The 25,964-nt window shown below is 41.8% G+C and overlaps 3 protein-coding genes across 4 annotated transcripts; 2 read left to right on the forward strand and 1 right to left on the reverse strand.

The window, feature by feature from the left end:
* Positions 1 to 789: 789 nt before the first annotated feature.
* LOC143488608 (uncharacterized) lies at positions 790 to 6,537 on the forward strand. 2 transcript variants are annotated; one of them, XM_076987425.1, is made up of 3 exons: positions 790 to 943; positions 4,052 to 4,104; positions 5,272 to 6,537. In XM_076987425.1, the coding sequence occupies exon 3, from the start codon at positions 5,347 to 5,349 to the stop codon at positions 5,944 to 5,946; it is 600 nt and encodes a 199-aa protein (XP_076843540.1). In that variant the 5' UTR covers positions 790 to 943; positions 4,052 to 4,104; positions 5,272 to 5,346; the 3' UTR covers positions 5,947 to 6,537. The 2 variants fall into 2 exon arrangements, with proteins under 2 accessions (XP_076843540.1, XP_076843539.1); XM_076987424.1 differs by lacking the exon at positions 790 to 943 and adding an exon at positions 2,488 to 3,319 and having other exon boundaries at positions 4,057 to 4,104.
* Positions 1,128 to 2,378, reverse strand: LOC143488609 (RING finger protein 227). The gene is made up of 2 exons (XM_076987426.1): positions 1,867 to 2,378; positions 1,128 to 1,724 (listed from the first exon to the last, which is right to left on the reverse strand). Exons 1-2 carry the CDS (start codon positions 2,291 to 2,293, stop codon positions 1,666 to 1,668), a joined length of 486 nt encoding a protein of 161 aa, XP_076843541.1. The 5' UTR covers positions 2,294 to 2,378; the 3' UTR covers positions 1,128 to 1,665.
* A 2,156-nt stretch (positions 6,538 to 8,693) lies between the features above and the next one.
* Positions 8,694 to 24,998, forward strand: dvl2 (dishevelled segment polarity protein 2). Its single transcript, XM_076987397.1, has 15 exons — positions 8,694 to 9,241; positions 12,964 to 13,033; positions 15,571 to 15,716; positions 16,230 to 16,339; positions 16,432 to 16,561; positions 16,771 to 16,861; positions 16,964 to 17,033; positions 17,192 to 17,331; positions 17,759 to 17,835; positions 17,918 to 17,985; positions 18,745 to 18,867; positions 20,762 to 20,893; positions 22,412 to 22,588; positions 22,760 to 22,978; positions 23,135 to 24,998. The coding sequence occupies exons 1-15, from the start codon at positions 9,081 to 9,083 to the stop codon at positions 23,671 to 23,673; spliced, it is 2,253 nt and encodes a 750-aa protein (XP_076843512.1). The 5' UTR covers positions 8,694 to 9,080; the 3' UTR covers positions 23,674 to 24,998.
* Positions 24,999 to 25,964: the final 966 nt, after the last annotated feature.

Below are 25,964 nucleotides of genomic sequence, written 5' to 3' on the forward strand. Positions count from 1 at the left end.
GTTTGGTTATTCTCTTCACTGATGCCTTTTAAGCCTCTGACTGAGACAGAGAGATAAATTTATCATCATTTATATATAAATGAAACAGCAGCATCATAAGGTCACTAGATCTTGCAAATACACATGCTTAGGCATAGCTTTCCTGTCTTTAGGTGTTTTGAGCCAAAACGGATCATTTACACAGGTTCTTATTCTTTGTAAACATCATGAAATCTTCATAAAAAATATACATTAATAACTCTCTACACAAGATTGTTTTTTTTTAGAGCAGATGCAAAAAAGCTTACCTACAGATGGTGGTTCAGCAAAATATTTTGCTACAAGAAGAGCCAAATAAACCAAAGCCAGCCTGTGACATAATGAAGTCAAAACACCAAAGCCCATTATTAACTCATATCTAAAGACATATGTCTTTCATTTTTAACACAGGAAAACAAAAACTTGCCTATAACAACGTCCAAAAGACATTGTAACTGAAGAAATGCAAATCAATCCAGGAGACAAACAGGCACAGGTCAAACTGACTGGCAAACTGGATTGAAAAGCAAAGAGACTGCTTTCAGGAACTCTGTTACCCGCTGTAGCCTAATTATCTCACATTTCCATTGACATTCATTACACTAATCTATCTGGATGTGTTGCCAATTGTCTCCAACCCCTGCTTAATTGGTCTTTATGGTTTAATCCAACCAGGCTTTAGGAGATCTGCTGCCCAAGAGAGTCTTAATTCCAATCCTTAACCATCATGCCTGGGTATAAATCAGCACAGACTCTATTATCTGGATAAGATGTGTCAGATCAGGGATCTAATTCTGTGAGGTAGCAGCTCTGCACAGGCTAGGGAACTTTTTTGGGATTTTGACATTAATCAGTTATTATTTGTTGCAATTTAAGGCAAGTGTACAATAAAATCCTAAACATAAAAACGTTTTTAACTTTATAGGTAAGTGCAAACCAATTCAGTAGACCTATACCTTCTAACACGTTTTCAGTTCATATGTGAGGATATGCACAACCCCACACCTTATGGTTAAGGAAACCCTTGTTTGATTTAAAATGTTATTAAAACTAAATCAAATGCATTAAACTGCTTAACCTAATAGGCTGAAACACATCTCATTCTTTTGGTTTTATAAAAAAAACACTTTAATGCTGTTAAAGTGCTGTTAAGTACAAAATGTTACAAAAAGTTAACATGTATAGTTAAAAAAAGTAAAAGTAAATAAATAATTGTAAAAAAAAACCGCAATATAAACATTCACGTTTCAAATTACAGTACACTTCTGAAATTGTAATACGTCAGAGTAGCATTTTTACTTTAAAGCTTAAATAACATTGGTGGTACTTTTCTAAATGCATTTTCCGTATTGTGAAAATGTGGAATTGGGACCGTCCAACAGAAAAGCACGTTTTAATAGGCTAGTAAATTTTAACTCTGTGGTACTTTGACAGTCACTTTACGTACGTCTGCTTGTGGTCAACTGGTCTATCTTCTCGCACGTACTGGCATGGCTTGGATGTTCAGTTACATTTAGTGCGAGTAATCCGTTATGAAACTCCATAAATGGGATCATGTTTAGTTCGTTGACGTGATGCATTTCAGCAAAGGAGCCAATCCAAACTTCAACGTCGTAGGCAATTTCGTGGTTCGTCCCCTCGTTTGGGCTACATCATGTAGCAAGACATGAGTGCCAGATCCCGCATTTCCGCATGAGTAATACAACCTAAAGGAAACACGCACAGTGAGCATTTCCGATTTAATTTTAGATTATTCCATTATTTTAACAATTGGTTGGGCTACAAACATGCAACATGGATTGTGTTAAATCTTATAGGAAAACCAGATCATTCATAGGAAACACTCACTTGTCCGACTCCGTCCTGTAATTTTAGTGCAGAGTCGCTTCATGGACTTCCACAGCCGTCCTGTCCTGGACCTCGGTAGTCCATCGCCTTCACCCCGGCCAGATGTCTCGCTCTTCTTCTCTTCGTCTTCCTCGTCGTCACAAGATTTTTCCTCCAGGCCTCCTACTGACAAAATCCGCTCCAGAATCCCTTCGTTTACCGGGAAATTATCCCTCAGCCTGTCCTCTGTCAGAGGAGTGGTGTGTCGACAAAACGCACAGACCACCCGGGCTTCTGTTTCGGGGTCCTCCGTGCGGTGCGCGGCGGACTGCGCCTGCGTCAGGAGACACTTCTCGCAAAAGCTGTGTTGACACCTCAGCTGCCGGGGACACCGCCGTCCCGCGTTGTAAAGTTGGTAACATATCCCACACTCCAGCTCTGACAACATACTGTACAGCCGCGTTAGACACTCAAAAAGAATCTGAACACCGGCTACAGCTCGGGATTGTTTTATAGGCTGTGTTAAAAAGCGGACGTGCTACGTAGAAGGTAGTCCCTCACGACGAAACTAGGGTTATAAACACACTCTCATCACATGATGACTCACATTTGTAGCCCAGGGCTACGTGAGGAGATTCAACACATTTTACGTTTTTAAAGTGGGACAGCCATTTTAATTTTGATATGATTTAGGGCTGGACGTACGTTTAATATAAATCTACGTTGACGTCCCTCTAATACACCACCTTGTCTAACATGTTTTCCAACAAGTCCACGTCAAAATATTTGGTATAATCAAACGTCAAAATTTTATAGTCAACCCCTTTTTCGTAGTTAATTAACCCACAAACAAATAAACCCAAGGCGGTGACTTTGTTGCAGCCTAATGAATGGCACTGTAAAAGTTTATTGGCTCACTAACACGTCAGCCTTTGTTTTTAGTGAATAGAATCGAGACCACCGACATGCGAGTTGGTTCATAGACCCCAACTATAAACCAAACAAAATGTTATCTCTCTGATACCTGTCACGATTTACTGTAAATCCTACTATTCCAGATATGATTCATAAGTTTAACACAATTTAAAAACAATGTAGTCTATTCATATCCCATACGGAGTTCCCCTTTCTGACTCCCACGCATATGGGTGTGTGTGTATGACGCACACTTCTGGATCTAACCGGCTGGGCTTCCACGATCACTGTGGCTCTACAGTCTCTGTATCTGAAACATGTTATGACTTCATTCTTCGGGAACTGTAACCGCAAACGTGTGTTGATATGAAATAAATGTGTTAATTACCTTGCACCCTAGAACGCAGACTAGATTAATAACAAATGTTAAAATGATTGAGGTTAGCATAATTTTGACAATTTTTACGCCTTTGAGTCGGTATAACTTTTAACATATCCAAATGTTACACTTATGTAGGGTGATTGTTTACTATCCACACGATAACTTTATCTTTAAAAGGTAAGAAAAAATCAAATCAGCAGTATCCAGTTTACAAGCAACACCTTGTCGTTGTAAAGACTCGTGTTCGGGAATTCTTGTTTTGACTTGGTAACTTGAGGGAGGAGCTGTTGTGTTTGGCAAGTGTCTCGCACTCGAAACAAGTCAAAGGGAAATGCAGAAACTGTAAGAAAAATGCTTCCGTGACCCTGAGTCAAAGGGGCAACGTCCACCGATGCTGTTTATGACTCGGATAACCTTTGGAAGGAAACCATGCAATTACATGCTGATGAATGAATTATGATTAGGAAAAACAACAAAATGTCCCTTTTAGCTCTTTATATTTTGCTGCAACACTATACAAAAAAGTTGTAAAATGGTGTGTGTGTGTATATATATGTATGTATGTATATATTTGTGTGTGTGTATGTGTAAATATATCAAACATGAAAAGATGAGGTAACGTATATTTAAAGACGATGAAGATGGAGGTGCTATGACATAAAAGCATCTCACACTGTTCCCTCTCCTAGAAACCAAACTATCTCTAGGTAATAAATGTCAGGGAAACCAGCTCAAACCCCTTAGTACAACACAAGACATGGGATCAAGGGAGAGGGAGCGAGAGAATGAAAGAATAAAAATATTTCAATATAATGTATATATATGCAGAAAACCGTGAAATTTGACAAAGGTGTCATTGGTAAGACGTGCATGCTTTTTTAACTACATGTAAAAATGGATTTCTACAAGGACAGGACTCGGAGGACTTTCCTCCGACACTAGAAGCAGAAGGTTTCACGCAGGTAAGTGGCTGTTATTTCTCTCGCACACTCTAAAATGCGCCACATGGTCTGTGCACTCAAACATGCCTCTTGTTAGCTAATGCAATTATACCAAATTTTTTAATATACCCCAATACAGTCCTGCCATCTTTACTCGTAGCCGTGGTGAAATAGAAGATTTAGATCTTCTCGAACACCTTTATCTGTATGACTTGCTTCTTAAAAGTTGATTGTATAGACATAAAAAATTTAATACTAATACTATTAATTAGTGTTGTGTACATTCAGACACTGCTGCCGGGTTTGTTTTTTTTTATGGGGTGACAGACTTGTAATCCATGTTGAGGATGTAGACATGATGAGATGCTGTCAGTAATCATGTAACTATTCAGTCTAAATACACACCTGATAAATTGACTAACGTAAGGCTCAGACTGCATAAATTACTGATACATCAACCATCATCTGAGCCCAGTACTGTAGGGAGTAGCTCTTGGGTGTGAGTGATGGTTGCTCTGGCAACATGAATAGACATCTGGGATTACTAGTCAGGTCTGGGATTGAAAAAAGAAACATATGACATAGACATGCAGCAACTAACAGTACTCTAGGGAATGTAATCTGTAGAGGGCAGTTTGTTTACTTAAGACCATTGAATGTAGTCATTTTGATGTTCATCTCTGCCTAAACTAGTGTTTAATGTGATACAACATGCTTTGAATTTCTAGATGGTTCTATTACTGCCCCTATAAATCTATCCCTACACACCTATAAATCTATCTACACATACACACGTTGTATTTTGTCAGATAAATTTCCTTACAGATTAAAGGGAAATGAAAGTATTTTAAGACCTACATTATTTTCATTTGCAGGGAAGGAATAGTATGTGGTTATGAAAGTCACCTGGAATTCACCTGGAATTTTTTTTCAGCCAGCAGAGGATATAACCAAAATAATGAACTTGTGCAAACATGCTGGCTTTTTCGTTCTTGATGCATTTCCACTGAAAAGATTCACGTTACATTTTAATACAGTTTCCTGTCTGCCAGTAACAAGATCGTGTTGATAATGGTGACTCACGCATTACTGACCTGCAGTGTTTCAGTAATTTTAGTGTGGTAGTAATTTTTAATTAACAAACACAACACAGAGATGCTGCTATATTGATTATACTCTTCTCTACAGGTCTGTCTGATGTAGAGGATCTACTTCAGCTGTTCCTATTATACATCTTGGCTGTCACATCTACAGTCAACCTCCATGTCCTTCAGGACCACAACTGTCCTGGACACCGTGTCCACCAGTGGGGACACCCCTGAGGTGGAATGCCCTGTGTGTTACCAGGAATACGACCAGGACCTCAGGCTCCCACGCATGCTGGAATGCCTCCATGTCTTCTGCACAGAATGCCTTCGTAACATCCAGCTGTCCCCGTTCCACTCACCCGACCCGGACAGCCCTCCCTCTATCTCCTGCCCCTTGTGCCGCCATTCCACCCCGCTAGAGGGTGGCGATGCACACTCCCTCCCCTGTAACTCTCGGATCCTGGCCAAGCTCCCACCTCTAACTTTTCAGCTTCCCGTGTCGGTATCCACTCGGCTAGCTACTGTGACCCAGAGGGTGATCCTGTCTCTGGAGTCCCGGGATGCCCGGTTCATCATCTTACCCACTGTCAGTCTTCGGGTGGAGCAGATGGGGGAGAACTCCAGCTCACCTGAACCCATAGAGGGGAGGGTTGAAGTCATGAGGAGACACAGAAAGAGTCTGATGTGTGTACAGATGTTGGTTGTCATATTCTGGATGTTTTTTGTTTTGGCCTGTGTGTTAGGTGTGGTTTTTGGACCAAATTTCTTTCACTAAATAAGACTGAAAGGGTAAATTATGTGCTGTTAGAACTCCCTCTGTGAAACATGCAGTATGCACAAACTTGCTGTTGCTGTAGCACTGATTTCTGAGCCACATGACATAAAAATCCATATAATGTGTAGGATCTGAAAAGAAAAATGTTAGTTTAAACTCAAGATCTTCAAATTGCTCATTGTTTAATTTGTCTATACCTTTTCTATTAATTATTTTTTTATTTTTGGAATCTGCACACTGTTTCTCACTAAATGTCACTGCAAACTGCTTATCTCAGCAGTCCATATTCTGAAGAAGTACATTCTCAGAAAAGCATGTCAAAGTTAAACAACATGGCTGCTTTGTAATCTTAACCTATCTGCATTCTGAAGAAAAACTGGTGATCTTCCAGGTACGTGACCTGTTGTGTTTATTCATTTATTTTTTATCGTGTTTATTGATTAATGTGATTATAAACTTTTAGCACCTGCAATTTTAAGCAGTTTAAGCAATTTTAATTTTAATGAATGCTAAATATCCACCAAAGGCACATTTACTATGTTAAGGTCAAACTATGCCACATAAGTTCTGTTCTGTATCTTCCAGTCATGATTAATTATGTCTAATTATTATATATATATATATATATATATATATATATATATATATATATATATATATAATACATACATTTTCAAAACATTTCATTAAGGGATATCAAATTAATTAACTCTCTATGAATGTATGCTGATTATATCTATCAAATTGATCTATCTATATAAACCAGAATATAAATAACCAGCGTACATTTGTTACAATACTGTTCCTTTTAAGTTTTTTTTCTCTTTAGAAATTATACCAAGAACTAAGAATCTATTATATTGAAAAAACACGTATCAGGGGTCTGTGAAAATTAATAATGGAAAAAAACATTCAATTATCAGCTAGCAAACACATACTACACATTCAGCAATCTCAGCACTCGTTTATCATAATATGAACGATAATGGAAACGCAAAGCAACCGTGTATTGAAGAAACTTGGCAAAGAAGGAGATGGATTTGTGGATGTAAACACTGCACTTGGGAATAGGAGCAATAATACAAGAGTTAAGAGTAAATCATTAGAATGGTCAAAAACACTTAATGTCATTCTCAAATACAGATAAGCTACAGTCAACAGTGGAAAGCAATTTTTCTGTAACAGTCCAAAATGTTCCTGCATATTCATGAAAAAAACTGCCAATGGTTTCAGGCTGTGAATTACGAAACACTCCATGTAGTTTTTTAACCAAATCTGCCACAAAGAAGCTCATTAACTAGATGAACAGATGACAGAATCTTGGTGAGTTTACTTTTGGCAGAACCACAAGTGTGTGGTCCACCCTAACAACTCTGGCCCACACTGTGTCCATCACGGTTATAACAAAATGCTGTTTGACCCTGGAATTTAAATTTTATTTATTCTTCTTCTTATTATTCATGAGTTGTTACATTAACTTATTAAGACTCTGGATTTCAACGACTGGAATGAAAGTCTTGTCTAACTTTGCTAAAATTACAATAACGTGTCTTGAAAACTCAATGGCTGGTATTTTGCTACATATCCTAAAACATGCCCCTAAGAGCAGTTTAAATGTGAGTATTGACTCAAATATGCTTTGCAGGGTGTCCCTCTAGTGGTTGTTAAAAGAATTGTCACTCGGGTATATGCTATGCTATACTATACTATACAATATGATTGATTAATTGTATTTTATTTTAACTACACTTGCATTGCATTGCACAGTCCAGTATAGTTCCGACAGTGCAGATTGACTCCTGAGCAGTATAAAAACGAGCTGATGAGGAAATACGGTGTATCCCATCGGACGACAGCACAAGCTGTCCAGGGTAGTCCTCCTGGACGGAGAGAAAAGAACACTCGTTGGGCTTTTCAACAGGACTGTTAGATTAACATTACATCATGCAGTTTAAAAAACAGCCTTTTCCCACCAAGCGAAGGAGCTTCATCAGAGATAGACTTATTACCTTATCAACAAACTGAATAACATATTGGAGTATTGCGTGACCCCCGTTACTTGATAGTGAATAAAATAGTATACGCTAAATTCCAGAAGTATTTAGTTTATAATTTGTCTATTTTTGTGGTACCTTTGCAGAAACCACTTCTATAAGATAATAACTGACAAATAAATAATTACGTTTTACATTATTATTGGTACATTATTTTCAAGCAATTAAGACCTGCAAGGCAAGGAATTGCCGCGGCCATTTTATGTAGAAACCGAATTACATATAGCGTATGCAAATTACTTTCCTTTACCAATAACCTTGGACATGGTTGGAGGCTTAAGGTATTTGCCAGATTCTTTAAACGCTGAAATCAGCTTAAATCTCGTTCTGAGTATACTAAAGACAGAAAGGAACATTCCACACGTGACCACTCAAGGATTTCTGTGTCTGTGTTGTGTTTCCAAAACACTCTTACAATTACAACAAAACAACTCAAAGGTATTTGTAAAAAGTTTGAGTTTGCAACAACTCAAAGGTAAACTTGTAAAAAAACCATATTACCGAGAGAAACGCACTGAACAGAAAGAGATGGAGTGGTGAACATGGCATCATCTCTTGGAATGTAATTTAATCACGTTTAACCCCCTCTTCACGTGGAGCGTTCCGAGATGGGGGAAGTGGGACGGGGGGGGGGGGGGGGGGGGGGGTGTTCTAGAGCGCGCGCATGGGGGCGCGTGGAGGAGCGCGCGCATGGGGGTGCCTCGCTTTACGTCACGCGCCGCGTTGGCCTTCACTGGAGAAAAGTTTTGAAATCCCCCTGTGTTGTTGTTGGAGAAAAGTTGTTGCAGGGTAGCTGGCCGGAGCTGGCCGAGTGAGTGTAGGCGGGTTCTTTTTTTTTATTTTTAACCCATTCGACAAAGTTAACCGAGGAAACCCTCTATGTGTGGGATTGAAAGATTTACAAACGAGGTTGCTGGAATTTTAGGACCTTTTTTTACTCGTTGAAACGTTTGCCAAAGGACATCTGCTTGGTATCCTGCGACTCGACCCCCCTCTTGTTAGCTAGCTAGCTAACGTTAGCGAGTTAGCTCCCTCTTCCATATCTGTGGAACAAGGGGGGAAAAAAAAGTAGTTGGAAGAATGGCGGAAACTAAAATAATTTATCACATTGACGAAGAGGAAACGCCGTATTTGGTGAAGATTCCTATACCGGCTGAGAAAATCACTTTGCTGGATTTCAAGCAGGTCCTGAACAAGCCGAACTACAAGTTCTTCTTCAAGTCTATGGACCAGGACTTCGGGTGAGTGGGTCCCGGCCAGGCTGCAATGCAAATGATGCGGGCGACCGCCACTAACGTACGAAATGACCACGAAGTGCACTGAAAAATGCAAAGTTTGCTTTTTATTATTGCTGTTTGGTAGGACAGATGAATGTTGTGTGACTCCGTGCGGAGGAAATGTTGACAGTTTTAACGGGTCAACCACCGAGGTTTGCGCAGCATTGTTTGAAGGTAGCGACGTTTCAGGATATTTGAGACCGCTTGTTAGGAAAAATGGGTAACTGGATTTTTTTTAAACAGTGCAATTGAGCTGTGATCGACTTGTATAGGTAGCGGATAGATAGAATGGCGTTAAAATCCAGATTTTTCCTTTTTTATCGCAGTTAAATGTCAGACGCACCAAAGTATGCAACTTATGAGATATGATGTCTGTCGCGATAAGATGGATGGAGGGACCGAGTCTAAAATATGAATCGTGAACACGCATTGGAGAATGGACAGTAATTCACTTAATCGCATTGATGCCGCATAAATACGTTTTTTTTTTTCATTCGAAAAGCTCTAGTTTGCCCGTCTACTCATCTCGGTTCCTCTCATCTCCGTCAGTTTGTGAATACTCCTTTCCTTTCTCTTTTGGCTACATGCCCGGAGTTTCTCAGCGTCCCTGCCTGCTTGGTCTTTTATTCCGGGCCTCGTCCATTATCTCACACGCTGAATGTGGGCCAGTCTTGTACAGGAAGACCAGACAATGTGACTTCATCCAGATTCCTATTAAAATTGTACGGTAAATAGTTAGAAATTAAAATTTTGTATACGTTGACTTTTTTATTCCAGTGTCACTAAAACGGTTAGCCTTAATATTATTTGTTATGAGAAATGCCCCTTGAACAACAAATGTTGTATTAAACATGTACCTTTTAATGAAAAAAACCACCGCCTTAATATAAATGTAGACTATAAATAATACATTAATGCATTTAAAATGATCATGTTGATCATGATCTCTAGTGGATGTGTATGGGGTACTGAATATGGAGAACTATGTGTGTGTGTGTTATTGTTAAAGTGCAGAAATGCATAGGCGGGTTGTAAGGTGATATGGTGGTGGAGGGGACGGGGAAGTAAGTTGTCTCTGATGCTGCTGTTTTGATTTGCTGTGGTGGAGCCAGCTGTCAGCCTGTCTGTGTGTGGTAGCAGCGAATGGTTGGGATGGGGGGGGGGGGGGGGGGGTAGAGGGGTTGGAAAGAGGCCATTTGCTGGGTGTCTGGGCAGAATCAACATGAGAGAAGGCCAGAGAGTGTTTTACAGATAGTGTGCATACATGGAGTTTGGTCACTGAGTGTTAACACTCACATCTAGTCTCGTTCTTAATGTAGCACCCTCATGTAGCCTTGGACTTGAGCAGAATCGGCACACGGTGTAAGCGATTCTGTTCTCTATCCGATTTCCTCTCCCCCATTCACTTCACTTTCTTTGTTAAGAGAGATCTTTTTTCACATCTTGCCTGTTTTTAAGTCACAGTATGCTGTAATCACCCAACCTAGATTTACAGAGTCCTGCGATCACTGGGGTTTTGACTGAAAGTGCTGATCTTATAGAGGAGGAATCTGACGGTGTGTTATTTGTATTTATTATGTATCTGTATATTGTAGACTGTTAAAAAGAAATGAAACTGCATGGACGTGTGTTTTTGCAGTAGTCTCCCCTCCAAGCGTTTCTCTCTGTTTGCCCAAGCTTTCAGGGGTCGTTTCTCAGCTCCCAGTGATGGTCATTAGCGGGTTTGTGAGTGCGATTAGCCTTTTTCAGCAAGCACTTCGTAGGTATGGCAATGTTGGACGTTCGAGGCATTTTCAAATGCTGTGTGAAATAGTGTCTGGTTGTGTCCAGTTCATTGGTGTAGGATCATTAGTCAGTCAATTCGGCCATAGCACACAGAGAGAAACGTGGTGCGAGACTCGGCCGACGTCCACCGCGCTCTCTTTCACACTAGAATGTCTGTTTGCTTTTTTGTTTTTTAGAGAGAGAGAGACGTTACAGTTTTCAAAGTTGTTATACAGAAAGATGTGAAGTTTTGGTCTTGTTTGGTTGTTGTGACCACCAGGCTGGTTGACCTCATCTACTGCACAGCCTTTTTTTTACGCAAGTGTGAACAGTAGACTGTGTCATCCGAGATGCTTGGAAATACCTGAAGGAAACATTTGAATGGTCTTCTGTATTAAACTGCTGAGAAAAACGCATGGGTTCCTAGAGGCCTGCTGTCTTGTGAATTAATATGCTGTCTGGCATTCCAAAACAGCCCCATGTTGGTGCTGTGCAGCTGATAGTTATATTGTGCTCTGCAGTTGACACTTACAAAGCTATGATGGTTATATGCACAACTAACAATGAATGGTGAATTTAAATTCCTCTGCATCTCTAGTTTATCTCTCTTTAAGCAAATAGTCACTGCTAACAGACTCTCGTGTAGAGGGAGTCACTTGGATTTGGTAGGAGTCACTGCAGTTGCATCCCTTGAGTGTCAGAAGGACTGAATGAGTTGCAACGTTAGTATTGTATGGTGAGACAACACATCAAATCTAAAATGGGAAAGAGCTGTTCTGCAGATTACTGTACAAATTAATTTAGCAAGACTTTGGAGCCATCATTTCAATGACAAAATCTAAAGAGAAGACAGCATTGGCTGGTCAAGACAAAACAAAGTTAGACTGTGCCAGATAAATTTGAATATGAGAAAGTTATTCTTGGAACAGCAAAGCATTAAAGGTAATAATAACCACAAGAATGTATATTTTATGTCAGAGTAAAAGATCAGTAATTTTATTTTTTCAGTGACATATGAAGTAACCATTATGCTGACACCTAGTGGCCTGGAGGTTTCAGATACTAAATCGGTTTTAAAAATGGCTGCCTCCATGACCTGCATTATGGAGCTGGTGAATGTGGGGACTACAAAGCAGTTTGATTCTTGATGCAAATTTTTTGGGGGGGTGGTACACAAATATTGTTTGTAGATTTTTGGCAGTAAAAATCAGAGGGCAGGTTATTTTACCTTCACAAATGTATTGTGCTGCTGAGTGGTAGTTTTTGCTGGCTAGCTACAAAGTGGGCGTAGCTAACTTGGTTTTCTAATTACAATTTGTACACACCTTTCCACATATAATCAGAATATCCACTGGAGAACTTGTTACTTTAATTTCACCAACAAATCCCATAATGAAGTATGTCCATGTCAAGGTTTTTGTAGCATTCGCGTACATATGAATGTCAGGAATCCCAGTTCCCAGTTCTTTGGTAATCAGTTGGAACTGCCTCTAACTGAAGTAGATAACTTGCTTCATTCCTGGTTTTGTCATTTCCCTAATTAATGCAGCTTTGTGGCGGAATGTTTGAGAGAAGATGCAAACCAAAGTATTTTTGATAATGTATGCAAGTCCTGAAGTAAAAATATATTTTGTTTCCACACTGGATAAAGCAGATCATGCAGTTAGCTAGATAAAAAAAGAACCATATTTCTCACTGTTAACATTGTTGCCTACATCTCGCATTACAGTCCAGCAAATTATAATCTTAACAGGCTGTTTCTAGGCCAGCCTGCCCGCCAGCCATTTTTTTATTATTATTTTCTGCTTGTTGGAGTGGTGGTGGAGGGTTTCAGTCTGCTCATGGTTAACTGGTGTATGTCCTGTTGGTCCTGCTGGAGGCTGAGTCTCAGTGTCCCGTGATGTCATTACCTGTCTTTCCAGAGTGGTGAAGGAGGAGATTTCAGACGACGGTGCCAAGCTGCCCTGTTTCAATGGACGTGTGGTGTCCTGGGTATGTCTTGGTCTCCTTTTCTTCTGTCATTTTTTTAATACATTCCTTGTTATTCTTCTTGCTTTTCAGTTCTTGAATAATGAGTGCGCATTGTTTATAAATGTCGCCAAATTTCGACACGAGAAAACGGAGCCCTTGCTGCATCGATCTATCTTAGCAAACTTTTATCGTTGAGTCAACAGACCCACCATTTGACCTACATTTGTTTAGTGTCGTCTTCTATCATTTAAGACCTTTTAAGTGTCCGTGTCACCCTTTCGCACAAAGCCTTTATCCAGCCTTAACTAAAAGCGTCCAGTGAGATATGGGATCTTGAGTCAAAAGGCCTGCATGAGACTGGTCCCGCTGGGATGGAAACGCTACACCAGCATCGGGCTGGGTAAACCTCTCGGGAGGGAGAGCACACAATAGCCAAGCATCCATTATAGCCAGGACGAGGAGAAGGACAGATGTGCTACATGTGCCTCTCTCCCATACACCTGTTCAGTCTGACTCTCTGGGCTGATTCACTGGACATCTTTCACCTGGCTCACCTAGGAAGAGTGTGGTTAGTAAGATTAGCACATAGGTAAACGCTGATTTGAGTACATTGTTACAGTAGCTGTAGTGAAGGTGGGTAGTGTTAATTGGTGTTAACTGCCTCAGGCAAAAAAGAATAGGAGTTTATGTTTACTGGTAGGGTTCAACAAAAACTGATTTATTTGTCCTTTTAAATGCAAGTGAATACATTTGTCGACACTCGATATTTGTTCCCTGGAGCACAGTGTGTTCTAGTTTTCACTCTTCCGTGAAAGTGTAGACTTGAGTTACAGTCAGACAGACGACTGTGATATTTTTCCACAATCCCCAGGCTGTGTCTGGTCTGTTCCTTGATGTTTGAACAGAATATAATCCTTTCAACCATCGGGCCCTTTAGACAAACAGTACTGTGTTGGCAGTTTATTTAAACATGTAAATGTGACGAGTTGAAATTGAAAGGAAAAAATTAGTCATATAAATCACTTGAAAGCAAATCACTTGCTAACATTTGATTTCCGACTAGGGTTGCAGCGGTAACCGGTTTCACGGTATACCACGGTATTAAAATGCACGGTTATCATACCGTGTGCATTTGCTTATTACCGGTAAAAAGCAAGCCAGCGGAGAAACTGACCCGTGCATGCGCAACTCCGCTCCGGTTCAGCTACTCAGCACACAGCGGTGAGAATGGCAGAAAGTGTATCAGACTTAACAAATTTTTTAACAAAAACAAAAAAGCTAAACTAATGTCAGCGGCGAAAATGACGTAATCGCGGTGGCTCCGCCCGTGCGCGAGGGTCTCACGCGCTGTCGATTAGCGAGGTCGTGCACCTCTCGAATTTTGTAACTGCGCGCGCCGCGCCTCAGCGCAATGAACAAAGTCATGTTTGCAGGGTTCATACACCTTTACAAGGTGGAATTAAATCACTTGTACGTCACTTTAAAGGTCCATTTCAATATTTCCCAGCACGTTAAACTTAATAAAGTTAAATATTTATACATATACTCGAAATAATTAGCTTTTTATCACATTATTTAATGGTTGTTTATTTTCAAAACGCCCAATCTTAACGTCTTCACATTCTCTCATGTTTCGTCCTGGAATTACAAGAGGCTCGTATTTGTTAACGTGATACGAGAGAACTGTGCGGAGTCGCGCGCTACGGTCACTAGTGAAAAGAATAAACCTAGCTTTTTATGGTCCTTGCTTTCACTGGATGTGAAAGACGCCATTAATTTACATGCGTTCATTTTCAAATTCTAACGTGCCTGTTTTTCACATGTTAAAACCAGACTCGGTGTGAAAGCCTTAAAATAGAAATCTCTATTGTGATTATGTCAGAAATAAATCCTCTCTTTCTGCAGTATCTGGTGGCAGTACAACGGACGTTTACAACAGTTGTTGATCAGACACTGACCCAGGCTGAGTTTATCAGATATTAAATAATTTAAACTTAAATAATTGTACTGAAATCCATGATTTAGGTTTCTCTAATTTTGCAGTATTTATATAAACAAGTTTACAGCTTTTTTTTTTTTAAATGAGACATTTTGTATACAATAGTTGCAGGTTTCTACAATAAATAGTTAATTGAACAAAAAAAAACTTGTAATTTCTTTAAGGGTCAGTGTATCTTTTAATAATATACAAACTAACTGTGATACCGTGATAACCGTGATACCGCGGTATTTTCTGAGACGGTTATCATACCGTGAAAATCTCATACCGTTGCAACCCTATTTCCGACCAAGACTTGTCTAGGAAGACAACAATAAGGAGATAAGACCAGAAAACATCTGCATAAGACTCATTTAACAGCTGCACGCTTACTACCAGTTTAATCTCCTACAGCCAGTGAGATTTAAATCTCCTGCAACCCAGTGAGAGGCAGCAAAATTCATGACAGCTGTAATTAAAGCAGTGTTTTTACTTTGTGACTTTTTGTAAGCACTTGTGTAGTTTCTTTCTTTCTTTTGTTAGTTTGTTTTTATTCATCCTGTTTCTCCCTGTTTTCTAGCTGGTGTCCTCAGATGTTCCTGCCGCAGAACCTGCACCTCCTCCTGTGGAGGTCCTGGCTCAGCCCTCCCCTCCACCTCCCCCACTGCCTCCCCCTCCGGCGGAGAGGACCGGGGGCATTGGTGACTCCAGACCACCCTCGTTCCAGTACGCCTTCTTTCATTCTCCCCTGGAACCTTTTCTGTTCGTAGTGCTTAAACTGGGTTCTTGAAAACACTGTTGTTGAACGCTGGCGATCGGTGAGTGCGCGAGGCTGCGGTGTTTATGCACGTTCGTTCCAGCCGCTGCTCATGATTTGACCCACTAGAGCTGCTTCTTTGACACAGACTGAAATCAGATGTTTCTGTGTACAGGAGGCGCACATGCTTAAAGACGCTGTGAAACGCTGCCTCGGGTTTAACGCTGGAGGTGTGCCTTGCTCAAGTTTGTGGCAGTAGCATTGCTGTCTTAAATCATCTCCCTCCTTCATAGAAACCAGAAGCTTGAATCGCTCAAACTTGCTGAAGAAATGCAGAGCTATGTATTTCTGATGAGATACAGATTCAGGAAAAGCTTCCATCATCGTGCAGATGATGTGGTGTCCAAGCTTGCACAGATTCTCTGCAATGAAACAAAGGAATGAAAATCTTCATGTTTGTGCTCGTCTCTCCGGCGCTGTAGTCCCAACGCTGTTGGCAGTGTGGAGACGTTGGACGAGCAGACGGAGACCGAGTCTGTGGTGTCTTTCCGAAGAGAGAGGCCTCGCCATCGGGAAAGCATTGAGCCCCATGGTAAGAACGTTACACCACGACACTCGGACACACCGGGGTGCACCGGGATACACCTATTTCAGAGGAGTGGACACCTCCCTGTTTCTCTCTAGGGTCTCGTATGAATGGCCAGACCCGCATGGAGAGGCACATGGCTGGTTATGAGAGTGCCACCACAGTGCTGAGCAGTGACCTTGACACCACCAGCTTCTGCGACTCGGATGACGACGATACCATGAGCAGGTTAGAATTAGACCACATAGCGCTCTACCCACACAGAAAGGTGAGCGTGTGAAAGTGCCATGTTCACCGAAAACATGCAATCCTTACATTCTGTAAAAGTGATGCCAAAAATAAACGATAAATTACATCCGTACTATTAAAATATGGCTGCGTAAAGTTCTGACATGGTTAATGTATGTGTCTGATGCCGAGTTTAATGTTTTGTGCAGGTTCAGTAGTTCCACCGAACAGAGCACTGCTTCTAGATTGCTGAAGCGACATCGTAGACGTAGGAAACAGCGCCCGCCAAGGCTGGAGAGGGTACAGCACACCTTTTCCAAGAACGATTGAGCTTTTCTCTCTCTCTCTCTCTCTCTCTCTGTGTGTGTGTGTGTTTATATTTTTTTTGTTACTCTCTTGCAGGCGTCATCTTTCAGTAGTGTGACAGACTCCACTATGTCACTAAACATCATCACAGTCACACTAAACATGGGTGAGTTAGTTTCAGTCATAGAATTTCCTTCTTCACAAATGTGGTTCCTGTGGATCCTGCTGTCTTTACTCTTCAGCGTTGTCTTTGTATTACAAAAAGTTTCCTTCGAGATCCTTGACTTTCTGTGTCTGCCTTGTGTGCCTGTGTCTGTCCAATAGAGAAGTATAATTTCCTGGGCATCAGTATTGTGGGTCAGAGCAATGAGCGTGGGGATGGGGGTATCTACATCGGCTCCATCATGAAGGGAGGGGCAGTGGCTGCAGACGGGCGCATTGAACCTGGGGACATGCTGCTGCAGGTGAGTGTGTGTGAGAGAGAGACAGAGACATTAATTAAGTATTGGTAGAACAGGTTTGGGAGTGACTCCAAGTGTGAACTGCCCAAAATCCCCCACCACTAACTGAGCCCTTATTTGCTCATTATATAGCACAGCATAGCATTACATTACAAAGTATAACTTGAATTTCAGTCGTATATACAGAGGTAGAGTCAGATTAGATGAGTCCTGTTGATTATTCACTTATCTCTTAGGAACAGGATTTATGATCCTTTGAATTGCATTTATAGCCAAATAATGGATCTGGAATCAAATTACTGCTGTAATCTTTTTTTCTAGATCGAATAGCTAATTCTGTGTATTGGTGATCAAATATTCTGGGTAGTGAAATGTTTACTAGTCTGTACTCGTTACATATAAAGTGGCATATGTTGCCCTTTATTCACAGGTGAACGATATTAATTTTGAGAACATGAGCAACGATGATGCAGTCAGAGTACTACGGGACATCGTGCACAAACCAGGGTGAGTGGCAGTGGATTGGTGCCCACAGAGGAAAAATACGGATGTCTGGAATGTCGCTTACAATGTGTCTCACGTGTTTCAGCCCCATCACCCTGACCGTGGCTAAATGCTGGGACCCCTCGCCTCAGGGCTATTTCACACTTCCACGCAGTGAGTGGCTTCAAGCTCAGGAGCAGACCACATCCACATCAGATCATGAGCTTTCTTGTTGTTGAGGTTTTATTTATCCAGTGCCAATAATTTATTGATTTTGTTTGTACATTTTTTTTACTTCTAAAAAGAGCCTTGTACTAGATGAGTGGATAGTTTATTCTAGAGCAAATTGGTCTTGTAGAACAACAAGTTAATTCTTTTTAAAAGATCCAAAAATAGGTGTTGTATCAGCATGCACTCAAATTGGCATAGAATGAATTACTTTCAGGTGGTCCTACAGCCAAGGTGTTTTTGTTTTATCAGATTCTACCATTAGCACCATTAAATTCACCTCTGTAGCACGCTGTCAATCACATGATTGTTGGAACATTTTGTCCAGACCCAGATCAATCTCACACTTGCCAGTGCGGTTGTCTTCTGAGCAGTGTGTTGTATTTCTGTTCCTTTTATATGAAGGAATCATGCTGAATGTTTAATTTATCACTCTAGTACCCTACAAACATTTGAAATAATGTATCAAATGTTCATTGAGTCTTTTAAAGTGCATCAATGACCTGATACCAAGTACTAGGGATGCTGTCAACCCTAATCATGAGGAAATCATTACTGTAGGTGTCATGAATATTGCAACCGTCACTGAATATATCGGGACATTTTTGTTTGTTTTCTGAATGAACAAACACATTTGGTAGTATTCAGAAGTGACTTGAGAGATGTGTCTCGTGTTCATGGCTGGTATTCCACTCCCTACATCAGATGAGCCCATCCGACCTATTGACCCTGCAGCCTGGGTCAGCCATTCGGTGGCTATGACGGGGGCGTACCCAGCATACCCAGGAAGCACCATCACATCCAGCTCTTCGGTTACTGAGACAGAACGTACGTATGTTTACTCCGGCGCCAGCCGGTGTGTTGTCTGATTTCCATCTCTCACATTTTTACCCACATAACCGTATGGCCTTCGCACATCTCGGTGGTTGTTTTTGTTTCTGACTGACTGCATCGTAGCAAAAGCGTAAGACAGATGCTGGGTTATTCTGCAGGGCTCCTCTTTTGTGCTCTAGATTGTGATATATCATTAGATCACTGAAAATATGAGCCCCGTCTAGTGCTGGGTGGTATGACCAAAATTCTATATTACGGTATTTTTCAAAATTATACTATGTATTTGATTGTGTCCCCCCCCCATGCATGATGTGTTATATGCACTGATTACGAAAATAATTACTGCAGTAGAGTGGTTAAGAGTACCCCATTCCACTGTTAGAAAAATGTCTCCCTCTAAGTATTACATGTAATACAGATTTGCATGGCCCCACATGATTCGTTTTCAAATAGTAGCACTAAAGTAGTAAATGAATCGTATAGCAAAAATGCAAAACCTTTTATTTTAAACATTTTTCAGACATCAAAACTTAGGTTATACATATATATATATAAACGTAAGTTTATAAAACTCATGTGAACCAGCTACACTTAATATTATAAATTGCACACCAGTTTCTTAATTACAAATAAGAGGTATTTATACACAAAGTATACATGGCTGTTTGTCAATGGTTGTATTGTACTGAAAAGTTCCAAATATCCTACCTTTTAATTAAATAACATTTATTCAAGTATCTCGGGTTCTTGTTCACGAGTGAGGGAAGGATGGAATGAGAGATTGATGGGCGGATCGTTGCTGCGGCTGCAGTATCGCGAACGCTGTACCGGTCCGTTGTGGTGAAGAGAGAGCTGAGCCTCCACGTAGAGAGGAGCTAGTTGAGGTGGTTTGGGCATCTGGTCCGGATGGGAAGGAGACCCCGGGGAAGACCCAGGACACGCTGGAGAGATTATATCTCTCTGCTGTCCTGGGAACGCCTCGGTATCCTCCCAAAGGAGCCAGAAGAGGTGGCTGGGGAGAGGGAAACCTGGGCCTCTTTGCTTAGGCTACTACCCCTGTGACCCGAACCCGGATAAGCGGATGACGATGGATGGAGTGGTCGAATACTGGGGAGATGGTACCATCTCTTTTAATGTGATAAAAAGCTAATTATTTTGAATCATTTCGACCATATGTCCAGTCGCGACGCGTTAAGCATAAGCTCAGGGCTCTCAAGTTTTGGATTCATGTCAGAGTGTGAGAGTTGTTGACGGGGGTGGCGAACGTTAATTATTGGGGGTGGCGAACGTAAGTTGTTGAGCGGGGTGGGGGTTTGTATATCGCGATCGATCGCCAGTGGAGGGCGACATAGATATGGATCGGAGGTAAATAAACTAGATATTTTTTTCTCGCCGTGTGAAATCGGAAGTGTGGCGTGTGAGCGTGTGAAGACAGTCAAATGCGTGTGTCACACGCTCAATGCGTGAGACTTGAGAGCCCTGATAAGCTAGCTTTATGGGTGGTGCAGCAGATCGTTACTTCCAGCCGTGACAACTTTTGCTTGACAGCATTTGCAGTAAGTGACTGGTCCACGTTCAGCCCTATGTACTTCCTGACAACAGACGCAGCTCCTTTCTTTGGTTCAGAACGTCCCTAGTTTTCAGCAAGCTAGATTTGCGCTCTGTTGCACGTGTGCTTAGCGGCACAGCGATAAAAAGCGTCCCCTGAAAAACAATTAACAACTGAGCTGCGTGTCGGACATGTTAAGGCTATTTAAACCGGTGTGGCCGGTATATGAAAAATTCATATCATAACAAAAATAAACACTGGTTTTCGGTGTGAACACGTATACCGCCCAGCACTAGCCACATCATATCTCTCCGTATCTCTCTCCCTCTGTCCCTCCAGGTTTTGATGAGTTCAACCTGTCCCTTCATTCTGACATGGCGTCCGTGGCAAAGGCTATGGCCTCTCCTGAGTCGGGCCTGGAAGTCAGAGACAGGATGTGGCTCAAGATCACCATCCCTAACGCCTTCTTAGGTAAGACGTGTGTTGTGAGGCTTTCTGTAAGAAGCGGAAGACAACGACTGACCACGTGGTCGTATAATCTGTGTGCTGTTTGGAAAAAAAAATCATCGATTTCTCGTTTCCGCCAACGGACACGTGCCTACACCTTTGAGCATTTGATTTTCTTTTTATTGTGAAGCAAACAACAAATAGGACAAAATAACAAAATTTCATTGTGTTTGTTTAACTGTTAACCCTCCTAAAATCAGTACATTGTTGAGCCACCTTGTGGCAATTATTTATAGCTGCAACTCACTTTGTATAAGTCTCTATCTATGAGCTTGCTACATTTTGCCACTGGGATTTTTGCCCATTCCTCAAGGCAGAACTGCTCCAGGTCCTTAACATGAGAAGGCTTTTGCGGGTGAACAGCAATCTTCACGTCTGACCACAGATTCTCAAATGGGTTTAAGTTCTACGCTTCGACTAGGCCATTCCAATACATTTACACGTTTCCCCTTAAACCACTCGAGTGTTACTTTATTTATTGGGCCATTGTGATGTTGGAACGTGAACCTCTGTCCCAGTCTCACATCACTGACGGACGGAAATGGGTTTTGTTCAAGAATATCCCTGTATTTAGCACCACCAATCTTCCCATCGATTCGGACCAGTTTCCTACTGTTTTCCTACAGTTTCCAGTTCCCTGTTGTTGAAAAACATCCCCACAGTATGACACTGCCACCACCATGTTTCACTGTGGACCTGTTGTTCTTGGAGTGATGAAGCGTTTTCCTTGGTGGCCAAAAAGTTTAATTTTGGTCTTATCTGACCAGAGCACCTTCCTCTATATATTTGGGGAGTCTCCCACATACCTTTTGGCAAACTCAAGACGAACATTTCTATTTTTGTCTGAGTAAATGCTTTTTTTCTGGCCTTTCGTCCATAAAGCCCAGCTCTGTGGAGTGTATGACTTATTGAGGTTGTACAGACAGATACTCCAGTATCTGTTTGGGAACTCTGCAGCTCCTTTAGGGTTACCTTGGGTCTCTGCTGCCTCTCTGATTAATGCCCTCTTGTCCTGGTCTGAGAATGTTTGTGGGTGGCCCTCTCTTGGCAGGTTTGTTGTATGTTCTTTCCATTTGTTGATAAAGGATTTGATAGTGGGATCATAGGAGATTTGGATAGTTTGTTCCTGACTTGTGTGGAGATCTCCTTCATGGTCTTCACAGTGTTGTGTGGTTAGTGATGCCTCTTGCTTAATGGTGTTGCATATATACTTGACAGATCATGTGGCACTTAAATTGCACATGGGTGGTCTTCATTTCACTAAGCATTTTAGGGGGTTCATTGCAAAGGGAATTCATGTGCACATTCCAATTTTCAGTTTTATATATATATATTTCATTTATATAATTTCAGTCCAGCTTTTCAACCAAACAAATGTAGACATACAGCATATTTACTAGTCTGTACATTGGTTGGCTATGTTTATACCCAAATTAATCTAAAGCTCAGTGATTATTGTGTGTGCGTGTGTGTTGCAAACAGGGTCAGACGTGGTTGAGTGGCTCTACCACCACATCGAGGGCTTTCAGGATCGCCGGGAGGCTCGCAAGTACGCCAGTAACCTGCTGAAAGCCGGCTTCATCAGACACACCGTCAATAAGATCACTTTCTCTGAACAGTGCTACTACATCTTTGGAGACTTCAGCGACTGTGAGAACTGTGAGTGCTACCAGCTTGCAAATAACTGCGATTTAACGTCTCTTGGAAAAATTTCATCATGTAGCGGTGACTTTGAAGAGAGGAAATGCGTAATTACCATAACCATTTCGTATTCGTAGAGATTGCTTCCTCTCAGTTCTTGTGCCTCCCTCATTCTCTCTCCGTTATCAGACATGGCCAACCTGTCCCTCAACGACAACGACGGCTCCAGCGGTGCGTCGGATCAGGACACGCTGGCCCCCCTGCCATTACCCGGGGCCACGCCTTGGCCTCTGCTCCACTCCTTCCCGTACCAATACCCCCACCCGTACTCCGGCCAGCCTCCACCCTACCATGAGCTCTCCAGCTACAGCTATGCCCCAGGAAGCACAGGCAGCCAGCACAGTGAAGGTAAGACCCTGCTCGCACACCAACGCCAGATTAAGGTCTTGAGCGGCTTACCCACTCGGCTTGATGGTGTTGCAGCAGGGATAACGTGTGTGTGTGTGTGTGTGTGTGTGTGTGTGTGTGTGTGTGTGTGTGTGTGTGTGTGTGTGTGTGTTTCAGGGAGTCGGAGCAGTGGCTCTACTAGGAGTGAAGGTGAGAGGAGGCGGGGCAGTAAGAGCGGAGCTGGCAGTACGGTGGCTGGCAGTACCCGCGACGACAAATCTCCGAACGGGGGCGGGGCCGACTCGCGCTCGGGCAGTGGCAGCGAGTCCGAATATTCTGTGCGCAGCAGCCTAAGGCGGGACCATGGCTCGGCCACGCCCAGTGAGCACAGCCATGCCAGTCAGCGCTCGCATCACAGGGCCCCACCCCCGCACCTTGCCCCTTATCCACCTGGAATCCCCATTCCCTACAACCCTATGATGGTGATGATGGTGCCACAACACCCACACCCACATCCCGCACTGGGAGCACCCCACCCTCAGCTGCCCAACGCGCAACTTCACCCTGGCCTGCCTCCCCCAAACAACCCCGGAGGGCCTCCTGGAGCTCCACCTACTCGTGATCTGGGATCAGTCCCACCCGAGCTCACCGCCTCCAGGCAGTCTTTCCACCTGGCTATGGGTAACCCTAGTGAATTCTTTGTGGATGTCATGTAGGGAAAGCTATGCTGGGTAAATGTGTGTCTGCAGTATGAATGATCTAGAGAGTGAATGACCAAATTGGTGAATGAGTGAAACTATATGTGACTTTTAATCATATTATAACTGTGAGCCGCACTCGGTGTGTGACTGAGATATAACATTTGGTATCGAGGCAGGATAGCTCTTTAGAGTTTGTGTCTATTTGTGCTACTAGGAACAGGATTTCTGTATAATGCTGGAAGTCTTGCACAGTTCCCATTTAGCACAGCATTGTAAGATGGATTTGATCTTGCTGACATAAAATGCAACAGGGTCTTGCGTCCCTAATCGCGCTGTTAAAAAGTGTTCCTTCACCAAATATTTCTTGACTTTTTTCTGTAAATATTTTACTAATCATGCAGGGAGCATGATGTTATGATTTACATAGGAAAATCTTTTGAGACCCCCTTCTACCTTCTGATAATATTTGTCTTGGCAAAAGACATACCACCAAATGTTGTGATCTCTGAGTTTGTTTTGGTTCATCAGTTTGTGTACAGCCTGCATCTTTTTGTACTATTGATGGTAATTATAAAATCATGTTTTCTACTGGGCCACTTGGGCTTTTTCAAAATAACTGAATTAACACTCAAATGAGAGAATTTGGTTGTTTCACGTGACTAGTAGTTTTGGAACAATGTTAAACAATTAGTGTTTTCCAGATAGAAAAAAGACTTAAATTTTGTAAAGGACAGTGGATGTGTTTGATGAGGCAGCTATGAAGTGGCATTAGTAAGTGGACTTTTCTCAAATCCTTGCAATTATGCTCCTCCAGAACAAAGAGCAAAGACCCGTTCTCTGATATTCCTTTGCATCTTATAAATTTGTGACATTTAATGTGAAAACAGGGTGGTGATAATATGAACGTTTATTTACTATTGTCATTTTCCATGGGGTTGTGGACTGATGTAGATTTTCATTTACATCCCCTATAGTCGTGATTTAATTAAATAAATAAAAAGGAGAAAAACAAGTCCACTTCCAAACATGTCAGAAGATGTTAGCAGTTAAAATCATGGTACAGGTACTACAGGTACTCTGAGAGGGAGAGCTGATACAAGAACTGGTGCTTGTGCAGGTTAACATGGGCTGGTTTTATAATCCTCATATTTCACCTTTCTACTTTTTTTTTTTTTTTTTTTTTTTTTTTTTTGTAGGCCAACATAACCATTTTTGTATGGAAATATAGATATAATCAGAACATACAGGTGCTAAATGAAGATGTGTCTCAGAACAGTGCCACTTTTGTGTGACACGTTTTGATATGTTGTCACTTTTTTCGTACTCAAAATAAATTTGTAATAGAAATATCTTTTGTGCTGATGTTTGTGCGTGCATGTTTACATTTTTACATTTACATGTGCATGATGCATGTGTGTTTTAATGGGCTCTCTGTTTTCAGGTTGCACCTTATTCAAATGTTCACAATTGCGCATGATCTGTGATGACGTTGCTCATTACTCAAGAGCATCACTGAATCCTGCATAAACCACATTCTGCTCTTTCAGGAAAAAAAAGAACTCACAGCAGTTTTTCGTACTTGTAATAGAAAAAGAACAATTTAAATATTGTTCAATCAATCAAATTTTATTTATATAGCGCTTTTTACAACAGTTGTTGTCACAAAGCAGCTTTACAAGTGCCGAGTCCTAGCCCCCAGTGAGCAAGCCAAGGGCGACAGTGGGAAGGAAAAACTCCCTAGTTTTTTGCATGAGGAAGAAACCTTGAGAGGAGCCAAGACTCAGGGGGGGAACCCATCCTCCTCTGGCCGACACCGGTCACCATGACAACAACAACAATTTAGACAGAAAGAAATAAAGAAAAGGAAAAGATGTAATAATGTCCATCATGGTGTAGGCTCATCCGGTCAGGCAGTAGGTGGCTGGCACTGGATGGATCGCTTGTCTCTCCTCATCTCATTTTTCCTCGAGCAGGCGGGCAGCCATGTGGAGAAAATAAAACGGGGAAAATTAGCTCTGTATGAGGACATATACAGGACAGATGAAATTAAACACATTTCTGGAGTGTGGCAGCAACCCCGGCATTAAGTTAGGTTAAACTATTACAGTCTAGCTAAAAAGGCAGAACCGGAAGGTAACATAGGCTTGGGGGCATTCTGAGACAATGGCATCCATCCACTGCCCTGTCAACAAACTTGAGTGACCACGAGCAGTGACAGGATGACAGCACCAGCGCCCCAGTCTACCATAAAACCCTTCGCCTATGAACCCCTGCATCTGTACCTTTATCTAAGGGGGGATGTTAAT

This window comes from Brachyhypopomus gauderio, unplaced genomic scaffold, assembly GCF_052324685.1.
Source record: "Brachyhypopomus gauderio isolate BG-103 unplaced genomic scaffold, BGAUD_0.2 sc52, whole genome shotgun sequence".
NCBI lineage: Eukaryota > Metazoa > Chordata > Actinopteri > Gymnotiformes > Hypopomidae > Brachyhypopomus > Brachyhypopomus gauderio.

Coding starts and splice junctions, on each gene's coding strand:
- LOC143488609 (XM_076987426.1), bottom strand. CDS start 2,293: ATGTTGTCAGAGCTGGAGTGTGGGATATGTTACCAACTTTACAACGCG. Junction 1,725..1,866: donor TACAGGACGGAGTCGGACAA/GTGAGTGTTTCC, acceptor TGTTTCCTTTAG/GTTGTATTACTCATGCGGAA.
- LOC143488608 (XM_076987425.1), top strand. CDS start 5,347: ATGTCCTTCAGGACCACAACTGTCCTGGACACCGTGTCCACCAGTGGG.
- dvl2 (XM_076987397.1), top strand. CDS start 9,081: ATGGCGGAAACTAAAATAATTTATCACATTGACGAAGAGGAAACGCCG. Junction 16,340..16,431: donor GGAAAGCATTGAGCCCCATG/GTAAGAACGTTA, acceptor GTTTCTCTCTAG/GGTCTCGTATGAATGGCCAG. Junction 17,836..17,917: donor GACATCGTGCACAAACCAGG/GTGAGTGGCAGT, acceptor CACGTGTTTCAG/CCCCATCACCCTGACCGTGG.